The sequence below is a fragment of the Heloderma suspectum genome, chromosome 9 (genome assembly GCF_057233095.1).
Source record: "Heloderma suspectum isolate Gila_16-S chromosome 9, 16-S_ref, whole genome shotgun sequence".
In the NCBI taxonomy this organism is placed as follows: Eukaryota; Metazoa; Chordata; class Lepidosauria; order Squamata; family Helodermatidae; genus Heloderma; species Heloderma suspectum.
The window spans coordinates 37,091,053-37,112,881 of NC_139466.1; the positions used below are offsets into that span (position 1 = coordinate 37,091,053).

Genomic DNA, 21,829 nt, shown 5'->3' on the forward strand with positions numbered 1-21,829 from the left:
GCCAGAAACCATTAATAGAAGTCTTTGTAGACTAAAGTCCCCCTGGAGGGCGAGTTTAGCAAACTGACTTTGTTTACAAATGGATACAGCGAGTAACCCGTACAGTTGCTTTGTTCATCGGGAGCTGCTGAAACGTTCCATAGTCAGCCAAACGTTTTATTGCATCAATGAAAGGTTATCCCAATTCCCACGAGGGGCAAAGATTTACATACAGAAATGAGATACATTTAAAAGGACCAGAATGATACACAGTCAACACCAAAACAAGGAGGCTCCCAGCAGCTTTGGCTAACAGAAGTGTTGTGTATGTTACGTATAGAGTTCGATCTGCATGGAGATACCAAGTTTTCAGGACCTCTTAAAGTCTGGTAGTTGAATTAGGACATCCTGGATTAATTCCTCCCCCCAACTTTTTTTTTTGGGGGGGAGGAAACATGGAAGCAAAACAGATAGTGTACTTGATCCTCTGCTTCAGGGGGGCAGAACCTTCGGGGCCAAATCCAGCTTGCATGGGATCCCGATCCGGCCCTCCTCCCCAAATGGCCATGCACCATTCCCATGAGCCCACCACTTTTTCCCCAACCACTGATTGCTTGGTGGCTTTCTGGCTTTTGCACAGTGCCCCCCACACCTTTGTAAAAGGTTGAAAATGAGAGCTGTGGGCAAATGGCCTCTCAACGTTCTCCACCCTATTTGTGGGCAGAGAAACTGAGCGAACAATTTCACTGAATTTATCCAAGGGCAGGAAAAATTCTCCAACAGTTTCTCACAGGTAGGGCTCACTGTTGGCAGAAGGGGTTGTAGCACAGCTTCCCCCCTTTCTGGTTTGGTTTTTTTTTGGGGGGTAAGAATGTTTGGGTTTTTCATGTTGTCACTGCAAGTGGCAACAGCAGCAACTGTCTTGGTAGCCTGGCCCCCTTTTTGCATCCTCCATTTTGCCCCTTATCTAGTGTCTTTCCAGGGCATTGTTGGGGAGGGATAGGGAAGGCACCCCCCCACACACAAATGTCTCTGCAAAATGGCCTTTTATTTCTAAGGAAAAAAATCTCAGAACTTCTCTGAGAAAGGTGTCTTCTGAGGAATTTGGCTGTTCTCTAGTCATCATTCTTCAGGGTTCAGCACCTTCCCCAGGGTCTTCAAAATGCTAAAGTTCTTCTGAGGGGCAGTTGTGGACAGATCTAGGCTGCCTTTACATTAAAGAAAAAACCTGCAGTCCTCCCATTGTGGAAGCTTTCCAGTGGGCTCCCAGACGGCGACCACGTGATTGCTGGGAGGGGAAGTTTTTAATTGTCAAGGTTCCATAGAGATAAATGAAAGAGGGCCGTCCAGTGGCTGTTTTAACAGCGTTACAATCTGACTTAGTTCATCATTCCCGGATCTTTTTGAGATGGAATAACCAGGAAATACCTCTGGATGTGTGCTGGAGGTTGATGACATCATGAAAAGGACCCGCAAACTTCTCAATAGCAGGATAAAAGCTCTGTGTGAAGAAGCCCCTTATCTCTAATGTAGATGCTTATAGTACTTCACTTCACTGAAAGCCCTGTAGAAGATATGAGAAATGCTCTGAACTTTTCTTCTTTGAATTTCTTTTTGAAAGCAATTTCTTTTCTATCGTATGGAATGGGAACAGTCGGAAAAACGTGGAGACATTTTTGGCACAGCACTAGTTGAAATGCCTCTCCTCAGGCTTTGTTACTGGCAGTATGAGCTTTAAGCTAAAATATGCTGGTGTTTTTGGCCCCTCCCCCATTGCCTTCAGCCCCACCCACCACTGGAATGTGGCCCCCGAGAGTTTTTCCAGAATTGAATTTCGCTCTTGGGCTTAAAGAGGTTAAACACCCCTGATCTACTTCGTGTTCTCCACAAATATAAAGTGCTCACTCTGTGGAGCATGAAAACTTTACAAGGAAAGGACTTCTTTTGTTTTGACAGCCCACAAAGGAACTGCCACAAGGGGTGGGGCACTGACCCATTGCCAAACAAGAGGAAATGCATCACCAATGCAGAGGACAACAGGGGATAAGAACATAAGAAAAGGCAAAGTTGCAGCCCAAAACTTCTGTAGGGCACCCGATTTGGAAATGCTGTCATAGAGACATCTGGTTGGTCCCTGTGAGAAACAGATGAGAACATAAGAAGAGCCCTGCTGGATCAGACCAAGGGTCCATCTAGTCCAGCATTCTGATCACACCGCGGCCGACCAGCTGTTGACCAGGAACCCACAAGCAGGGCATGAGCACAAGAGCACCCTCCCACCCATGTTCCCCAGCAGCTGGGATACATAGGCTCACTGCCTCTGGTACTGGAGGTAGCATAGAGCCATCAGGACTATTAGCCACTGATAGCCTTCTCCTCCATGAATTTGTCTAAACCTCTTCTAAAGCCATCCAAAACTGGTGCCCATCACTACATCTTGTGGTAGCGAATTCCATAATCTAACTATGCACTGTGTGAAGAAGTTCTGTCTTTTATCTCTCCTGAATGTCCCACCAATCAGCTTCATGGGATGACCACACTGGGTTCTAATATTATGAAAGAGGGTGAAAAATGTCTCCCTACCCACTTTCTCCACACCATGCATAATTTTGTGAACCTCTATCATGTCTCCCCATACTTGCTTGAGTTCCAAGCTAAACAATCCCAGCTGTTTTAACCTTCTCTCATAGGATATAGGTTGGCATAAAATTTGCATGCACTACTTTATATATAGAGATGTAAATTTGGAAATAAGGTCGATAATTTAAGGAGGAATACAATACATCTCACCAGAGTGGGAAAGACTGCAACAAGGTGACCTGTGTGCCCATTCAATCTCCTGCCCAGCAGGTAATAATTGTCAATGGGCAACTTCAAGACCTCTGCTATCTCTTCTTGTGGTTCTTTATCTTTAAACTGGACAGCCCTTCAAATAGAGGTGGCCTTCAAATAGAGGATGGACCTTCAACAGCCCTTCAAATACAGGATTGTCCTCTGTAAAGTAGGACACCTAGCTACTTTACATGAGAGTTTGATGATCTTTCCATGCGAATGATCTCAGGGCAAATGCTCTCTTTGGCAGAGAGAAATGGTATTATAGGTGGTCTAAAGATAGCCTGATAGCCTGTAGTCAGCCGTGATAGGCTACGTAAATCTTTACGTAGCGTATCACGGCTGACTTTGAAAAAAAAAAAGCGTGTATGCAAATGGCGGCGCCCATGGGCGCCGCCATTTGCGTTCCTTATTTTGGCCCGGGTAGTCTACGTAAATATTTACGTAGACTACGGCGAAAATAAGGGCAACGCAAATAGTGTTGCCCTTATTTTCGCCGTAGTCTACGTAAATATTTACGTAGACTACTCGGGCCAAAATAAGGAACGCTAATGGCGGCGCCCATGGGCGCTGCCATTTGGGTAGGCGCTTTCCCCCCCCCCCCAAAGTCAGCCATGATAGACTATGTAAAGATTTATGTAGCCTATCACGGTGTTTTTTGAAAATCTAGCCGTGATAGGCTACGTAAATCTTTACGTAGCCTATCACGTTTGTGGTTTGTTTGTTTGTTTTACTTGGAAATGGCGGTGGCGGTAGCCGGTCGGAAGACTGGCCGCCGCCGAACCACCGCCAAACCGCCGCCAGGAGCCGCCGCCACCAGGGACATTCGCCAAAGATAAGTCCCACCCCGGGGGGGGGAAAGGGGGTGGCGGACCGTTTCTCCACCAATTTCGGGGGACTGAATGCGTTGGCATTCGGCCTCCCGGATATTCGTGGAGAAATTCTCCAACATCCCTAGAATTTCACCACGTATCTCGGGGAGGCCAAATGCCAGCGGATTCGCCCCCCCCGAAATTGGTGGCGAAACGGTCTGCCCCCCCGCCCCCTCCTCGGGATGGGACTTACCTTGGGCGAATCCTCCTGGCAGCGGCGGCTCCGGCGGTGGTTCGGCGGCGGCGGCGGCTGCGGTGGCCAGTCTTCCGACTGGCTGCTACCGCCACCATTTCCAGTAAAAACAACAACAACAACAACAAAAGTGATAGGATACGTAAAGATTTACGTAGCCTATCATGGCTAGATTTTTTAAAAATACCGTGATAGGCTACGTAAATGTTTACGTAGCCTATCACAGCTTAGTAAAAAAAAAAAAACAAAACCCGCACGTACGCAAATAAGGTACCCATTTGCATTCCTTAGTTTGGCACGTCTAGTCTACGTAAACATTTACGTAGACTACGGTGAAAATAAGGGGAACGCAAATAGCGTAGCGTCTACGCTATTTGCGTTCCCCTTATTTTCGCCATAGTCTATGTAAATGTTTACGTAGACTAGACGTGCCAAAATAAGGAATGCAAATGGCGGCGCCCATGGGTGCCGCCATTTGCGTACATGTGGTTTATTTGTTTTTTTACTCAGCCATGATAGGCTACGTAAACATTTACATAGCCGATCACGGCTGAATGCAGGGACGCAAATGGCGGCGGCTACGGCCGCCGTCATTTGCGGCCCAGCTGGCCAGGATTCAGGGGTGGAGGGATGGAGTGCCTCCCCCCCTGCCAGAATTTTGGGGGGAGGGATGGAGCGCCTCCCCCCCACCGCGAATCAAAATTCGTTCAAGGTAAGTGACTTTCGTACATCCCTAATATATATTGAAGGGGAGGGGAGACCTTAAGACTGCTACTCTAAGTTGACTTACAGTGCACTCCTCTGCATGCCTACTGAGAAGCAAGGCACACAGATTTCAATGGCACTTACTCCTAGGAAAGGAAAGCCTTACAGCCAATGAGTTTACTTAGAAGTAAGCATTGCTATGTTCAAAGGGACCTTGGAGCCCATAGTGGAATGGGAGAGAGGCAGAAATGGTCACTGGAAGCCCAGTCAGTGACTTGCTCCCCCCTTCCCACCAATTTGTTGTCATGACAATGTTATTCAGCACCGCCCAGCAACACCCCCTAGCACATGCCCATACAAAGCGGGACAAAGTGCTAAAGGGGAACTACACAGGGGGGAAATGACGATTTCAGTCGCAAGTACAGAAAATGCTGGGTTTTCCCCATTCTCAGATAACATGGGAAAAGGGAAGGAAAGTTGTGAGACAGCAGCAGGAGAGCAGCGGCATCATCTAAAGCTCCCATGAAAACCAGTGATTAAAGAAGAACAATCCTGCTAAAAAACTCAGGTGTGAAGAGAGCCGTAAGGAGGGCCAGTGTTGTGTCCAGGTCCAGGGAAATGGTGGAGCTAGTGCTGAGCCAAAATCTGTCCTCCAGTTTCCTGAAAGTTTTCTTCCTCATGAAAGAGGCTTCCATTGTTCTGCCTCATTCTCAGGGCATTTTATAATTATTTTTGTGGCGTTTTTGAGCTTACCTAATCACTGCGAGGTGGCCAAGGGTGCTGTGTGTGTGTTTTCTTTCCATTACACATCTCTCAGTTGCTCTGCAGCCTCCCAGGCTGCCTGCACTTCCTGGGCTGAAAAAGCCCTATGGGAAGAATTACTTCATGATGACTTCCCCTGGACTTTTAGTGAAGTGTGGGAAGCCAACAAGGCTACAGCCTGCCAGAAAGATGATTGTGCGATTGTGCACACTCCTTGGCTACCTCCTAAGCAAGGTAAGCACAAGAAACCGAAACCCAACCCAAGGTAATTTCTCCAAAATTTTCTTCAGCATTGAATTTATTTTCAAGAGCAATTTCTTCTCCATCAGATTGAATGAGGATGGTTGAAATAAATGTGGGAGGAGTTTTCGGCACAACATTAATTTCAGCTGGTTCAAAATGCAGCTGCCACACTACTACCTGGGGCCTGCATATTAGATGTTGTTGATGATGATGATCATGACTACATAGCTTTCTAGCCCACCTTTTAGGGTGTATTTAGTACCATCCCTAGGCAGGTGAAATTATATCACCCCTGTACTAAGCAGCTGTGGAATCTATGGGTCAAATAAATAGAAATCTGAAGTCATTTATTTCAGATCTCTCTGACATCCCTTATAAAACCCCACTGATAGCCACTTCCACTTCCAGCAATGGTGCCTTCACCTCACAGCTCAAGGAGAACCCAAAGATGTTAGATGGAGACACCTGGAGCTGGAAGTATCTGAGAAAGCTCAGACAGGACCATTCTGTTTCTCCATTGAACGCTGAGATTAGGCACTCTACCCTGTATTTCTAGTTTCTGCTTATTAGAGTGCAGTCCTATGTATGCTTAGCCAGAAAAAAGTCCTACAACTCCCAGCATGCCCCAGCCAGCAGAGTTGGCTGAGGTATGCTGGGAGTTGTAGGACTTTTTTTCTGTCTAAACATGCAAAGGATTGTGTCCTTAAGCTGTTGGTTGCTGTAAGTGTTTAGATTTTATTTGCTAACCTTGTGAGGTTGGCAGGGGGTGGGGTGGGGGGATGTCGTTCACCTAAAAGTTAATGCAACCTTCAGGAAATAAAATAGACTCATTTGGGTGGTTTTCACATCACTGAAGATGATTTTCTACCTGAATGCTGTGCATAATTTGTGCTCTGATTCTTCCTTCTGATCTTGGGTCAGACACCACATGCTGTCACAAATTCCCTTATCTACCCACTGCCACCTGTTGTTTAATTATCTTCGGAATGTCTAATTACTGCAGCCTTTGGCATAATTAAAATCAAATGGGGATTTATTTCACGTGGTTGCAAAAAGGCCAAGTCGCGCTTTACAGCAGAGGTGGGGTTGTGTGACACCCAAACTGGCCTCCCACTGCCGTTTTCTCCCATCCCTCCTTGCACTATGTCATCTTGTTTACTCATGATGTGACATGGTCACGTTGCATGTTTCCCTGTGCAGTGCCACATGGTTGGCTGCTGTGGCTGGCGGGTGGGACAACGTCACATCCCAGGTAAGTAAAACGTCATGTTATGGGAAAGGAAGAGAGAGAAACACAACACAGAGAGGCTGTTTTGGGAAGCTGGCCGATCTTTGCCCTAACAAGCAGGACTGACATCATCTTGCAGCAGCTGACTAGACCTACGGCTGCTGCCCCCTTTCAGTCCTCCCTCCCCGATGCTCCAATCAGTGCTGGGCAGCTGAGTGTGGGAGCCACCATTTCAATTCCTCACAATGCCCCTTTTCTAAAGATGTGCTGGGCATTATGGGTAAATCAGATGGCAGCTAGAGCCAGCCAACTGGCACTGCTACCTACTGCTGCCCACTGCTCTTAACACACTAACATCACAATCCTATGCATGTCTACCCAAAAGTGAGTTCCTCTGTGTTCAACGGGGCACAGTTTGATGAGCTAAATTATGCATAGAACTGCAGCCGAAATAGAGGAAATCCACTTGTATCTTACGATTGCTACACGAATGGGAAATAGCAAAATGTTGAGGGTTTTGACTAGGACTGTGCACTGCTTCGGATCCAGATCTGCATTCTGAGCCGAAGCAGGGTGATTCAGACTGAATACGTCCAGATCTGAAGTGGGTCAGGATTGGTCTGAAGTGGGTTGGATTGATCCACATTGCTTTGGACAGATCTGGACAATTCTGAAGCCCAGTCAGCTGGCCTCACACCCGGCTTTCCTGGGTGCATGCCAAGCAATTGCCCCCACTTGTGCCCCCCTGGAGGCGCCCAACAAGCATGCAAGCCAGTCACAGAGCTGCATGAGCCCCCTGCAGGGCTAGGTAAGGAACAGGGGGCTTGCATGGCTTAGCCAGCTGGGCTTGCACAGTTGTTGGGATGAAATTCGGATGTCCGAACCTCATGTTGGATCCGGAGTCCGAAGCAGGTTGGATCGGGTCTGAATCGGGGGGTGGTGGTCCATGCACAGCCCTAGTTTTGTCTCACCATGCTTGCTCAATTAGTCAGATGAGGTGATTCCCAAAATTATTTTAGCCTTACAGTTCTGCAGTTCGTAGCAGTTACTGTGGGGGTTGTCCGTGGCACTGCATCAAGAATACCTGGTACGAGACTCAGATCATATGTCTCCAGCTTGTTCCAGCTTTTCTGTTTTTCCTAACCCCACCCTTTCATTCCTCTCTCTCTCTCTCGTTCCCCCCCCTTTTCCCCCCAGGAGGCTGTGAGGGTTGCTGAAGATGTCAGAGAGTCTGGATACGGAAGAGAAACCTCCGGCCCCTCCACTGAGAATGAACAGCAACAGCCGCGATTCTTCGGCACTCAACCACAGCTCCAAACCTCTCCCCATGGCTCCAGAAGAGAAGAACAAGAAGGCCCGGCTACGCTCCATCTTTCCCGGAGGGGATAAAAGTAAAGTATCAGGGATGCCAGCCACTCTCCTGTTCTGCCGTTTCCCATCTGCTTTGTCTGATGTTGCGGCTGCTAAAAAGGGTGGGGGGATTAAAACCAGCGGAGCCATACGTGATCATGTGAAAGTGGTGATGTTTAAGTCTTGTTTGGATTGCTGACCTGAAATGCAGGGTACATTAAGGGTGCAATCCTATGGAAATAGGCGGCCGCTTCCGAACTCGGGGAGGGGATGCTTCCCTCCGTGCTCCTCCTTCCCCGCATTTGTGGCTAGACGGCCGATTTTGGCTTTCTAGCTGCGGCAAGGCAGGGGGCAGGGGAGGAGGCTGCTGGATGACACATTGGATGTGTCGTACAGGCATTTCTGCCCTCCCCGCCTTGGAACGCCCCCCAGAACACCCCATTTTGGCGGCTCCACGCTCCTTTTGCACGCATGGAGCATGGGGCCGTTTCAGTTCCCAGAAAACCAGATATCCCATGGCTGTCTAGCAGCCGTAGGATTGCTCCCTAAGACAGTAAAATGGGAGAAGAGTGGAATTTCAAATGTTACTTTCTGAGTTAGCCTGGGATGTGAAGAGCTACCCCGGGCATGCCTTAATTATTTTTGGCTTTCTGAGGAGCACACATAGGCAACCAATAATTCATAGTGTCCAGCTTCACCGTGACACCCTTGCCACCATAGGGAAATGTGGGGTTGGCAGTGGTGGAATATAGGAGAGTAATGGGCTGGATGAGGGAGAACAAACCATAGCTCAAGATGGAGGGACTGTTAGTGGATGGTTCATCTACACAGCTGAGTGGTATTCAACCTGTTCTGGAGGAGGTTGCACTTGCGAGGGGCTGTAGCTCAGTGGCAGAGCCCTTGCTCTGCATGCAGAAGGTTCCAGGTTCAATCCCTGCCAGCTCCAGGTAGGGCTAGGAATGAAATTCTGCCTGAAACCTGGAAAGCCACAGCCAGTACAGGGCGACATGGATCAATGGTCAGGCCTCAGTATAAGGCAGCTTCCTATATTCCCTAAAAGATCAGTTGTGCAGCTTGGGGGTGCGCCTGGGTCCGTCCTTGTCACTTGAAGCACAGGTGGTCTTGTTGGCTAGGAACGGCTTTTATCAGCCCAGGTTGCCCTAAGGATGCCAGTGCTTCATCAGCTGCACTTAGGGATGTACGAATCCCACTTACCAGTCCGCTGCCTTGGTCCAGTGGTGGGGGGAGATGATCCGTCCCTCCCCCCCCCCCCCGGAATCCTCCCCAGCCGGCTCCGCTCCACAGCAAGGCCGCTGAGCTGCCGGCCAGGGCTGGCTGCAGCTGGACTTCCGGCTGCTGCCAGGCTGCTGCAGCCATTTGCGCCCCTGCTCTTTGCCATGATAGGCTACGTAAGTATTTACGTAGCCTATCATGGCCTAAGGCAGGGACGCAAATGGCGGCCGCAGCAGCCCGGCAGCGGCCGGAAGCAGCGGCTGGAAGCAGCGACCGGAAGACGATCTGCTGCTGCCGTCATCAGGTAGGTCCGTTCCGGGGAGGATTTCGGGGGGTGGAAGGGGGGTCGTCCGTTCCTCCTTGGTCTCCAGGGGGCTGGATTCTAAAGAATCCATCCTCACTGGAGTCCGTGGCAGATTTCTCCAACATCCCTAGCTGCACGAGCTTACAGTCTGTTTCTAGGCCCAATTCGAAGTCTTGGTGTTGACCTTCAAAGCACTCAATGGCTTGGGGCAGAGTATCAGAAGGAAGATTTTCCCACATCACCCACTTCCAGGTGGCACTGTTGTTGACTGAAGCTGGGTGGGTGTCTACAAGCCTACAAGATCTTCTCAGTCGTGGCACCCCACAACTGAGCATTTCTCTGCTCCTAGGAATTTCAGGGTGCAATCCTATGCATGTTTAGACAGAAAAAAAGTCCTACAACTCCCAGCATTGCCCAGCCAGCATGGCTGGCTCAGGCATGCTGGGAGTTGCAGGACTTTTCCTGTCTAACCATGCATAGGATTGCACCCTCAGACTTTTATTATGGTAATGTTATTTTCCAAGGCCTTTAACTTTTTTTTATTATCATACTCATTGTTTTTAACCTGTTTTATTGTGTGAGCTGACCCACGTATGGTTTGCTGTAGGCTGGCATATACATAAATACAAACAAATAAATAAATTCAGATCAGAAATATTTGCCCATCTAATCCAGAATTGTCTACTCTGACTGGCACCAGTTCTCCAGGGTCTCATGTAGGGGGAGTCTTTTCCATCATCTGCTACCTGGAATCTTTTTAGCAGGAGATGCTGGGGACTGAACCTGGAACCTCCTGCATACAAAGCATATGTTTACCACTGAGCCACAGTCCCTGCTTGTAAGCTTGCTCCACTTTGTGGTTTGATAAGGGAAGAGACACTTATAGTCCTGATACTTCTGGTGTCCAAACATACTGATAGTAATGAGGGATATCACATGCAATAGGTGGAAAATCACAACAGTGCTATTGTGATAGTTCACAGACAGCAGGTGATAGCAACCTCTCATACCATCTAGTGTGAGGTGATCCAATTGCACAGAAGGTAGCCAATGATAAAGAGTCAAAATGATATTTTTTCACAATGTGTGTGTGCACGCATGTGCATGGAGCCCAGTTGCCTGGAGGATGATGCAGCCTATAGTCCAACACATCTGTAGGGAACAAGGTTGCGGGAGACTGCTGTACAGAATACCACAGTAACATGAAATCTGATCAGTTTTTCAAAACATGGTTGCACTGCATGCAAAGCAGATTTAGTAGAACAAAACCTTTATATTCAACCAGGAAGACATAGCTATATCTCCAAAACAGGGCCGGTCCTACCATTAAGCAGAGTGAGGCAGCCACCTCAGGTGGCAGATGCTGGGAGGTGGCAGCAAGGGAGCTGCATGCCAAGCAGCCTGCCCTGTGTCCCCTACACTAGCCTGCTGCCTTCAGGTGTGGTGGAGGATGTGGTCCCATTGCTTAGCGTTGAAGAAGGATTCAACCACCAATCCAGTCAGCTTTTGCACATTGAATGGAAGAGGGCACCATCTTGTTCTTCACCTCAGGCAGCAAAATGTCTTGGGTCAGCCCTGCATCAGGTGCTACAGTTAATCACATCATAATTCACTTCCCCATAAGTACAGGTTGTGATGCTGGCCATAAAGTACAGAAGAAATTGTCAAGCCATAGACAAGTGGCATATCTTAAATATAGACCTTTGCTTCTATATTTAATTGATGTGTTAACTGAGTTCTTCATTGAAGGCATTATTGATGCAGTCAGTCAAGAAGAGACTTTGTGAAAGATATTCACAGCACACCAGCTTTCTTAGCTGAAGCTTTTATCTGGAAATAAATGATCTATAAAGGGAAGCAACACCCACTTCTGTCTTAGATTATATAACAACTTCTTTTCCTTCATAGATTTGACTGTTCCTTTAAACATAACTCGATGACCCTTTAAAAATCTAATTTCTGCCACAATGGCTTGAGAGGAACGAGAGAGTCTGAGCCACTTTTCTTATCCACCATTCAAAATTATTCACACTGAAAAGATATGACATCTTGATGCTGGCCATCTCTCTGCTGAAAATTGAAGTGCGAACACATAATAGATGAAAAATTGGAGGTGTGGGAGGAGAGCAGGACTCTGGAAGGAAGGGCTCTTGTATGCTGACTTGGTATATCACCGCTGCCTCTAATAAGCACTGTAGAAAAAATCATTTATCTATTAAAATTGTGCAGATGTCAGACACCTGGGCACAAATTGCAGCCAGATAATTATTGAATAAGGATAAATATAACATTTGGGGTTAGTTCATACACAATGCACATGCATTCCAGATTATTGCTAGGCACATTTATCAGTTTAGAGCCCAATCCTATAAATGTTTAGGCTGACAAAAGTCCTACAACTCCCAGCATTCCCTGGCAAACATGGCTTGCTGGTGATTTTGGGAAGTTGTTGGATTTTTTTCTGTCTAAACATGCATAGGATTGCGTCATTTATTTATTTTATTTATACCTCACCTTTCTACAAAAAATAAAATAAATAAAAATGGCACTCAAGTTGGCTACAGAGACAATTAAGACTGGTTAAAACAATGAAACACTAGATTAAAATACAATAAAAACGTAACAGTTGCAGAATAAAAATGGTGCCCAAGCCAACAGACCCACCTATTAGAGATGTTGGAGGATATACCATTGGGGCTTGAGTTCGGCAATTTCTTGCCAGCTCGGCCACCTGGATGCCAGGCCGTGGATCCCTTCGCTTGCCTGACTTGGCATGTGACTGCTTACCCACAAGTGCCAATGGCTGCTGTAAATAGCTCCATTTATGCAAAATTACAGGCGTAGATGATCTAATTAGATCATTTGTGCCTGTGATTTTGAGTGAATGGCACTCTATATGGCTGCCATTTTGTAGAAATTGCGATTTACATAAGTAGTTTACAATTTGTATGCAAAATGGCAGCTTCTGGGAAGATGAGGATCTGTGTGCCACTCGCCAGGTGCCTGCGGACCATCAGGTGGCCCACCCAGTGTGCTTAACCCAGTCGGGTAAGCAGCGGGGTTCCGGCGAGCGGCATGTGCAGCGGGCGTGTCTGTGTGGGGATTGCCCATCCCTGCCATTTACAGGCCAAAGGCCTTCTTGAATAAAGCGGTCTTTATGAATGAGTGAGGAGGTTCCTCTGAACCTGCCAACCAATTACGCCTTGTTGAGGTCTACCTAGGGATGTATGAATCCCTTACCTTGTTCCAGGTGGGGGCATCTGCTGTGGGGGGGAGGCGATCCGTCCCTCCCCCTAGAATCCTCCCTGGCTGGCTCCGTTCCGCGGCAAGCCCACAGAGCTGCCAGCTGGGGCTGGCAGCTGTCTGACTTCTGGCTGCGGCTGGTCTTCAGACGCAAATGGCATCCGGCATAGCGGACGCCATTTGCGTCCCTGCCTTTTGCTGTGATAGGCTACGTAAAGATTTATGTAGCCTATTACAGCAAAGAGCAGGGGCACAAATGGTGTAGTGGATGCCATTTGCGTCCAAAGAGAAGCAGCGGCGGACAGCGGAGGGCAGCTGGACGGACTGGACCTGCTGATGACCAGGTAGGGTCCATCCCGGGGGGATTCGGCGGGGTGGGGGGAAGGGTAGTCCATTCCGCCACGGACTCCGGGGTCCGGATTCTAAAGAATCTGGCCTTATTGGAGTCCATGGTGGATTTCTCCGCCATCCCTAGGTCTACCTCTCAGTCACTCTCTCCTACAAAAGGAGAAAGAACTGAGGGTTGCAACCAGAGTAAAGAAATCATTATGAATTACTCACATTAGTTTTAGTCCATTGATGAGTTAGCCTATTGATTCAGTTTGCATATGGGCAAAACCAGCATTTCTTCTCATGACGTTGTCTCCTGCCACAATTGACCTAAAGTACAGTACGTCCAGAAGGCACCCATGCTGTTTGGGCTGCATGGGATACAATACCAAGTAACGTCCATGCCTTCAAGTTCTCTGCAGCCTTCCCCAACGTGGTGCCCTCCAGATGTCTTGGACTACAGCTCCCATCCACCCCAGCCAGCATGGACACCAGGTTGGGGAAGGCTGGGTCACAGGAACAGCATACAGCTAAGCTTCAGTTCTATGCATGTTGATCCTCTTTCAGCCTGAGGGCCAAATTCAATTTTGGAGATGCTCTCAGGGACCACATTTCTGGGGTAGGTGGGGCCAAAGACAAAAGTGGCGTGGCCAACCTGTCAAAAATCCCAGCACCTTTTTTGCTTAAAGCTCTTACAGCCAATTACTAAGCTGTAGGAGGGGTATTTCATCCTATTAGAATGGGGAAAAGCTCTTGGATTATGCAGCCAGGGGTCCTTTTGAATTCAGTTCTGTCTCCCCCATGCCCCGCTTTCAAAGCAATGTTTTGCTTTGAACAAGCCAGACAGTAAAAGGCATGAATGAATGACTTCACGGAAAATAAGTGCTTGTTCACGTTTTGCCTCTAGCCAATAAGAAGAAAGAGAAAGAACGTCCTGAAATCTCTCTCCCTTCAGACTTTGAACACACAATCCATGTGGGCTTTGATGCCGTCACGGGGGAATTCACAGTAAGTCATCTTTTTTGTCCTGCACTTGCTTTGCTGCAGACTTTCTTTGCTCAATCTCCTTCCTTTGCAGGACACTCCTGTATGGATGTTACTTGCACGCAGCGTGTATGCATGTATGGGAGGCAGTGCTCTGGGAGACACTGATCAAGCATACAGAGCCTGTGCACATATCATTTGAACACACATAGGACCTATGCTGATGTTCTGCTGGATACACATCGGAGTGGTCAGGACCACCAGACATGATGCCACCATGCCCTTCCAATGCTCATTTGCTCTACATACAAGTAACATCTGCACAGGCTATCATGAGAAGAGCCGTGCTGGATCATCAGGTCAAAGCCCTGTCTGGTTCAGCATTCTGTTTGCAACCAGTGGCCAGCCAGATGCCTATGGAAAATATGGGAAGCCCACAGCAGGACATGAATGCAATAGCACCTTCTCACTTGTGTTTCATCTTTGGAGGAAAATACCCAAGCTTATTTGGGCTATATCAGGGGTGGGCAGAAAGTAGACCTCCAGATATCCGGGGGCTTCAACTCCCAGCATTCCTGATCACTGGTATGTGGCAGTGGCTTCTGGGAGTTGAAGTCTAAAACATCTGGAAATCTCCCTTCTGCTCACCCCTGGGCTATATAATGTGTGTGCTTTAAGTAGTCTATTGTAAATCAGCCAAGCTTATATATATACAGTATGTATTTTTCCAAGGGTTGCTTGTCATGTGCTGTGAGCTATGAACACTGCAGGTGAAGGTGTGAGGATGCTCTTTGGATAGCTCTTGTAGGATATTTTAAGAATAAATAGCTGCTCTTTTTATACAGGAAATCATCATAGACCTATGGTCTAGCCCAGGGTGGGAAACCAGATGTTATTGGACTCCAGTTCCCATCAGCCCCAGCCAGCATGGCCCATGGTCAGGAATGATAGGAATGATAGTCCAGCTACATCTGAACTCCAGAGGTTCCCCACCCCTGTTCTAGACAATCAGCCCCATCATGTCTCTTATGCAGAACTTAAGAGCTGATCTGAAGATACCCAAGATGTCATGTGGACCAGAACCCCTGCACCCACCCAACTGTGGCATATTGTATTGACTACAGCTACCATCATCCACAGCCAGTGTGGCCATTGACCGTGCTGGCTGTGGGAGGATGGGGTTGTAGTCCAACACATCTGGTGGCCACCAGGTTGGGGAAGGCCGGTCTATTACATAGTTGGCCAACAGACGGTGTGTGGCTGGCCATGAGTGGCACAAGCAGAAAGAGTTTGTGACAAGCAGGATGGCCTGCAGACCTCATCACAGCATAGAGTCAGGTCTACACCCTTGCTTGCCTTTTCTGTGCTGTGTTTCTGTTTGCTTCCCAGGTAGGGTTGCCAGATGTTGAAATCAGAGTGTGGAAACTGAAAGGTGGAGATCTTGGAGCTGGGAAAAAACTGCCACCCCTTGATTTTTTACATTTTTTTAAGATCTCCAGCCTCTCCCTCTAATGGACCTTTGGGACAGGGTTATTTCTTCCTTTCCATTTTGCTCTCAGTATGGATTTATTATACTTGCCTTGGTGTCCACCCATCAGTCACTCTTTCCCACAGAGAGAGAGAGAGAGAGAGAGAGAGAATTCTACTGATACTGGAAGACCATGCAGGAAAAGTGGGATCATTTAAGCTTTAGAATGGAGGGCTGGGGAGTCCACAGATGGACCCATTGTTTCTCTGGCTTCTCACCCGAAGAGTTTACCCCTTTCCTCAAGAACCTGAAAAGCAGGCAAAACACCAGAGGCCTGGTAGCTGTGGTTGGGATGGAATTCCACTCCATCATGACACATTTCTAGAACATGTGCTCAAACACTTCCAAGAAAAGTGCTGATAATGATTTAATATCTTCTAAACTGTGCAGCTCACCAAATTCCATGCCCTTCCCCCCATATATTTAATCTTCTGTCTTTCAAGGGATTAAACAAACCATTTTTGGTTGTGTTTCAAAAGCTAGTGGTTTTAGGAGATATCATTTCATCCATGTCACAAGCCTCTCTTGTTCTGACTTTGGAGGTTGTAAAGAATCTGGGACGGACTTCACACAAAATACGCTTTGTAAGCAGGTTTTTGGAAACTGGGGTGGTTGCAGTGTTTTCTTCTGGGTCCTTTCCCTCTGGAAAATAACATAACTCTAAGGTGGTGTGATAGGGGATCTAACCCAGATGCAACTTGGACCAAAAAGTATATTGAAATATTATATTATTTTCCTTAAGGAGGAAAAAAAGCAGGATATAAATGTAATAAATAAATATAGATTAGAATATATATATATATATATATATATATATATATATATACACACACACACACACACATATATATATATACATACACATACATACATACATACATATACATACATACACACACACACACACATACACACACACACACACACACACACATACATTCCCCGTAGTAACCTATGGCTGCGAGAGCTGGACCATAAGGAAGGCTGAGCGAAGGAAGATAGATGCTTTTGAACTGTGGTGCTGGAGGAAAATTCTGAGAGTGCCTTGGACTGCAAGAAGATCAAACCAGTCCATACTCCAGGAAAGAAAGCCAGACTGCTCACTTGAGGGAATGATATTAAAGGCAAAACTGAAGTACTTTGGCCACATCATGAGAAGACAGGATACCCTGGAGAAGATGCTGATGCTAGGGAAAGTGGAAGGCAAAAGGAAGAGGGGCCGACCAAGGGCAAGATGGATGGATGACATTCTGGAGTTGACGGACACGACCTTGGGGGAGCTGGGGGTGGTGACGGCCAACAGGAAGCTCTGGCGTGGGCTGGTCCATGAAGTCACGAAGAGCCGGAAGCGATTGACCGAATAAACAACTCTCTCTCTCTCTCTCTCTCTCACATCTACTGTATATTTATTTATTACATTTATATCCTGCCTTTTTTCCTCCTTAAGGAACCCAAGGTGGCGTACATTATCCCCCTCCTCTCTGTTTTTTCCGCTCAACAACAACCCTGTGAGGTAGGTTGGGCCGAGAGTCTGTGACTGGCCCAAAGTCACCCAGTGAGCTTTCATGGCCGAGTGGGGACTAGAACCCGGATCTCCCAACTCCCGGTCCAGTACTCTAGCCACTGCACCACACTGGCTCTGGTGTGAATCTATCCACCCCCCCACACTTTTAATACAATATAATCAGTGCAACCCTATACATGTCTACACAGGAGTAACTCCCATTCTTTTTAATGGGGCTTATACCCAGATAGGTGTGCATAGGATTGCAGCCTAAATTAACCAAAATCCTGAAACATCAGGACAGACTTGGAGATCTGGTAACCTTATTCCTGACTCAGAGAACTGCAGGCAAAACCAAGATGCTGCAAAAGGAAAGGATGCCTGCATTTGTACTGGGATGATTCCATCTCATTGTTCAGATTTTCCAAAAGAAAATTGGCTTCACGTGCCTATTAGAATTTGGTGCATGGATTGGGACCATCACATAGTGGGTTTCATTGCTCCTCGGTCTGAAACATAACACAACACAAGAAGGACCAGGTGTTAGATCAATCTACTCCAGTGTCTTGTTTTGAACAATAGCCAGCAGGATCTTTCTAGGAATTACAAATACAGGGCATGAAGGCAATGGTGCTCTCTCTCTCTCTCTCTCTCTCTCTCTCTCTCTCTGTCTCTCTCTCTGTCTCTCTCTCTCTGTCTCTCTCTCTCTCACACACACACACACACACACATCATCATCATCTCTGGGTCACCTTTAAAGGTGGAATCCTCTGAAAGTGGCGTACAAGATGAAAACCACACAAAGCCAGTGGAGGCTGGTGGCTCTGATGCCGGTGTGGCAGCGAATCCACTCTGGGGTTCAGTCAGAACCAGTCAGCACTCTAAAGGAGCTCTCCAAGGTGCTTCCGCATAGCTCCTATTCTGCTGGAGAGCTCCTTTAGAGTTCTGACTGGTTCTGACTGAAACCCGGAGTGGATTCACCACCCTGTTGACATTGGAGCCACCAGCCTGCACGGCACAACGTGGAAACAATACCCCCCTCCCCCCATAAAATAATGTTTCAAGAAAATCCATTAGAAAAGAGATGACCAATTAAAATCATTACAAAATATAGCCACCAGTAAACACACACACACAGGTCCTGACTTAAGGGAAGGTCTGCAAAAACAGGTGGGTCTTCAAAGCCTTTCCTAGGATCTGTTTTTCAGAAGCCCTCTGCATCTCAACATGGGGTGGAGGGTGGGGAAGTGACTGTACATGTGGTTTTGTGTCCTGCACATCTGAGCAGCCTAGGGCCCCTCACTCCTGCTGTCATCATAAAAAGGAAATTGGTTCCAATTTATACAAGGATGTTCTTGACATCATGGACTATTTGCCAATGTTTGACTGCTTTCATGTAATAGGCTTGTCAATTTACTGGGCAACGTAACACTAATTTTTTTTATAGTATTTGTATATTCGAATACAGAGATAATCACCAGTGTTGAATAGTATGTGATCAGTCAAATGACCAAGGGTTTTTGTTTTGTCTTTGGACTTGTCAAATTTCAGTCCTAGTTTCAATGCTTGCAAAATGCAACATGCTTTCAATAGGAGCCTCAAGATAAAACTGGCTGATTGTGCACTACAAACATTTATTGTGCAATAAACAGATTGGCCCAATTCAGACATAGCGATCTTAGTCCTATAAATCAGATTATCAGAATGAGAGTGAATGTTGTGCCCACATGTTCTACCTTCCTTCCTTCCCATGTCTTAATTCGATACTTGCAGGGTTTCTTAAACATCATTTCCTGTGACACCCAAATTATTTAAGCTCTGGGTACCATCCTTGTGTGCGAACCAGGAACAAGCCCAGATTTGCAATCCTGTTTTGCAGTCAGAGCTTAACCACAGTTTCCCAGTTTGGACATAAAGGGAAACTGTGGTTTAATAAAGCCCAGAAATATTGACTTAAGATGCATGAGAGGAGGGAAGGAGAAAAGGGAAGTGGGCAAATGGTGGCACACCAGAAACTACTTCTTCTTGGTCTGATAAGCAGGGTTTGTTGGACTGAGAACATTACATGTAAACTTGGCAATTGTATGGGAAGTCCCTTAGTTCTAATGCCTATTATTATTCTTTATTCTCTGTCTCTCAGGTATATATTTTCTTTCTCACTTGGGTAGGAGAAATAAAACTAGATTTTCTGGTTGCACTAAGGGATAGACCTAAGTCAGATGAGCTACTTCCTTGTTGCTTGATCCCATGCTGCTCTGGTATCTTTTGGATGAGGAAATCAAGTAGGGCGGACAGATCAAGTGTCAGTCCCCAGAGAGTGCTATAATGGCTCTTTTGCTGTGTTCTGTGAGTCCCATGATTCCTTCACCTGAATTTTACTGGAGTAGCACTATGGGATCCAGCTATAGAAGTTGCTCCCATGACAACAGCAGAATAGAGCAGCGGCTGTGTTCATTCCATGGCCTTGTACGCTTCCCTGAAATGGAGACTTTAAGAAAGAGAAATGGGTTTTCAGTGCAGAATTGTGTTTTGAGGACAGGAGCCCTGCAATGCAATGGTGGCTCCACATGAATCTATCTATCAGCACAAATGTATGGAGGTCATCAATGTAGTTGTTCACGGCAGTCAAGTTGTACAGCAGCTTCCCCAACCTGCTACCTTCCAGATGTGTTGGACTACAGCTTCCATCATGGATGATGGGTGTTGTAGTCCAACACACCTGGAGGGTGCCAGTTTGGGGAAGGCTGTTGTCAGTAGAGGCTGGTGGCTCCGAGTTGGGTGGGGCTCTGAATCCATTCTGGGTTTCAGTCAGAATCAGCCAGAACTCTAAAGGAGCTATCCAAAGTGCTGAACCATATCCCCAAATATTTTCAGAACCCTGGATAGCTCCCTTAGAGTTCTGGCTGGTTCTGACTGAACCCAGAATGGATTCATACCCCACTGAAATCAGAGCCACCAGCCTCCACTGGTTGTTGTGCAGTAAACAAGTAACAGCATCCTCTCAGTCACACATGCATTTTGCTCCCTGAAGAGTAATTGGCTCCATAACCACAGCTGCTTCCAGAAATTAGATATGGGTTTGTGCCACCTTGGGCTTTCCTGAACATGAGCCTTATCTTGGGTAGTTATACGGTAAGTACGTTGTGCAAAGGATTGTGCTGCTAACATCAGGCCTTTGAACAAAAAGTATTTCCCTAGCATTCAGCGATCACATTCTCTGTTTCTCAAAGGTCTGAACATGCCAGGGGAACGTCCAAAATTTGTGCAAATATTTCTCCTTCATTTCAAAGGGTTGCAGTAGTTGCTGTGCCTGCTCCATTGGTCAAGTGCCATGTGCAATGTACAGAGTTTTCTCTTGTCACCTAATGCCAATCACTGTTCTGGCTGAAATTGCCTGCATTGCTTTTAGCTGCATCCAAAATCACGATCAGGGAAACCTGCATGGGCTCTGAGGTTTGGCTTTCGGTTATTAGCACCCAACGACATGAGGTTGTTTGTCATAAATGCATGTCCAAACTCCATTTCACTGTTGCTTGGAGCGACCATGAATAGCAGAAATTAGGACACAACGTGCTAAATGAACTGATTGAAAATGATTAGGCAGACACATGCTTCTGCAGCCTTGAGATCGGTTTTTGTCAAGAAGCTGGCACATTTATATGGAGGGAAGGGGGGAAAGTTTGGACTTTGAACTATTTTTGAAGGAGAATTCTGAAAAAGCATGTTTTTGTTTTGTTTTTAAATAAAGACCCCTTCCCGATGAGAAACAGCCACAACCCAAACTTTTAAAGATAATGATTTAAAAAGCAAAAAGAAAATGGTGGCATTTGGTGGTAGAAAGAGCAGTTGTACTTCACCATCCTTGTCAACACCACTCCTTTGGCCCCAGTACACAAGGCCCGAAACAAACCCAGACATAACATTGGAATTGGCTGGTTATTCTCTTCATAGTGTTTCTTGTTCATGTGTATATTGGCTATTGGTAGGGATATAACCCACCTCCATCCGGGTTCTCCAGGTGCCTGCCCAGCCCCTGACCCCGCTCGCCAGCCCCTGGACTGCGCTCAAGCCCCTCCTGCACTCAGCAAGCAGCCTGCACTCACCCCTGCAGCCTCATCGAGTTTCACGGTCTCCCTTTTTGAAAAACAAAATGGTGATCGCAAAATGCATGTATTTCCGCATGTGCAAAAATGCGCATTTTTGCCAATGTGCATATTTGTGTATGTGTGAAAATGTGCGTTTTTGCAAAGATGTGTATTTTCGCACATACTCAAAGATGAGCATTTTTGTGGTTGCCATTTTATTTCTCAAAACATGGTGGCCGTGAAGCTCAATGAAACCGCTGGGGTGAATGCACGCCATTCACCGAGCACGGGCAGGAAGCGAGTGGGGGCAGGGGCTCGGTGAGCTCGTCTTGGGGGTGCAGGCCGGGGCAGTTCCACCGGATTCCCAGACGGAATCGGGCACCCACACCATCCCTAGCTATTTGTGATCTACAGTGTTTCATAAGGTGACTAGTAAGTCATCTAAGGTTGCAAT

At 46.9% G+C, this 21,829-nt stretch overlaps 1 protein-coding gene across 1 annotated transcript in view; it reads left to right on the forward strand.

Moving 5' to 3' along the window:
* Positions 1–21,829, forward strand: part of PAK3 (p21 (RAC1) activated kinase 3) — a 129,350-nt gene that overhangs the window by 43,320 nt on the left and 64,201 nt on the right. The window contains exons 2-3 of the mRNA XM_084813352.1: positions 8,012–8,205; positions 14,182–14,282. Of these exons, the coding sequence (XP_084669478.1) occupies positions 8,034–8,205; positions 14,182–14,282 (273 nt within the window). The 5' untranslated portion in view covers positions 8,012–8,033. The remainder of the gene's footprint in view (positions 1–8,011; positions 8,206–14,181; positions 14,283–21,829) is intronic.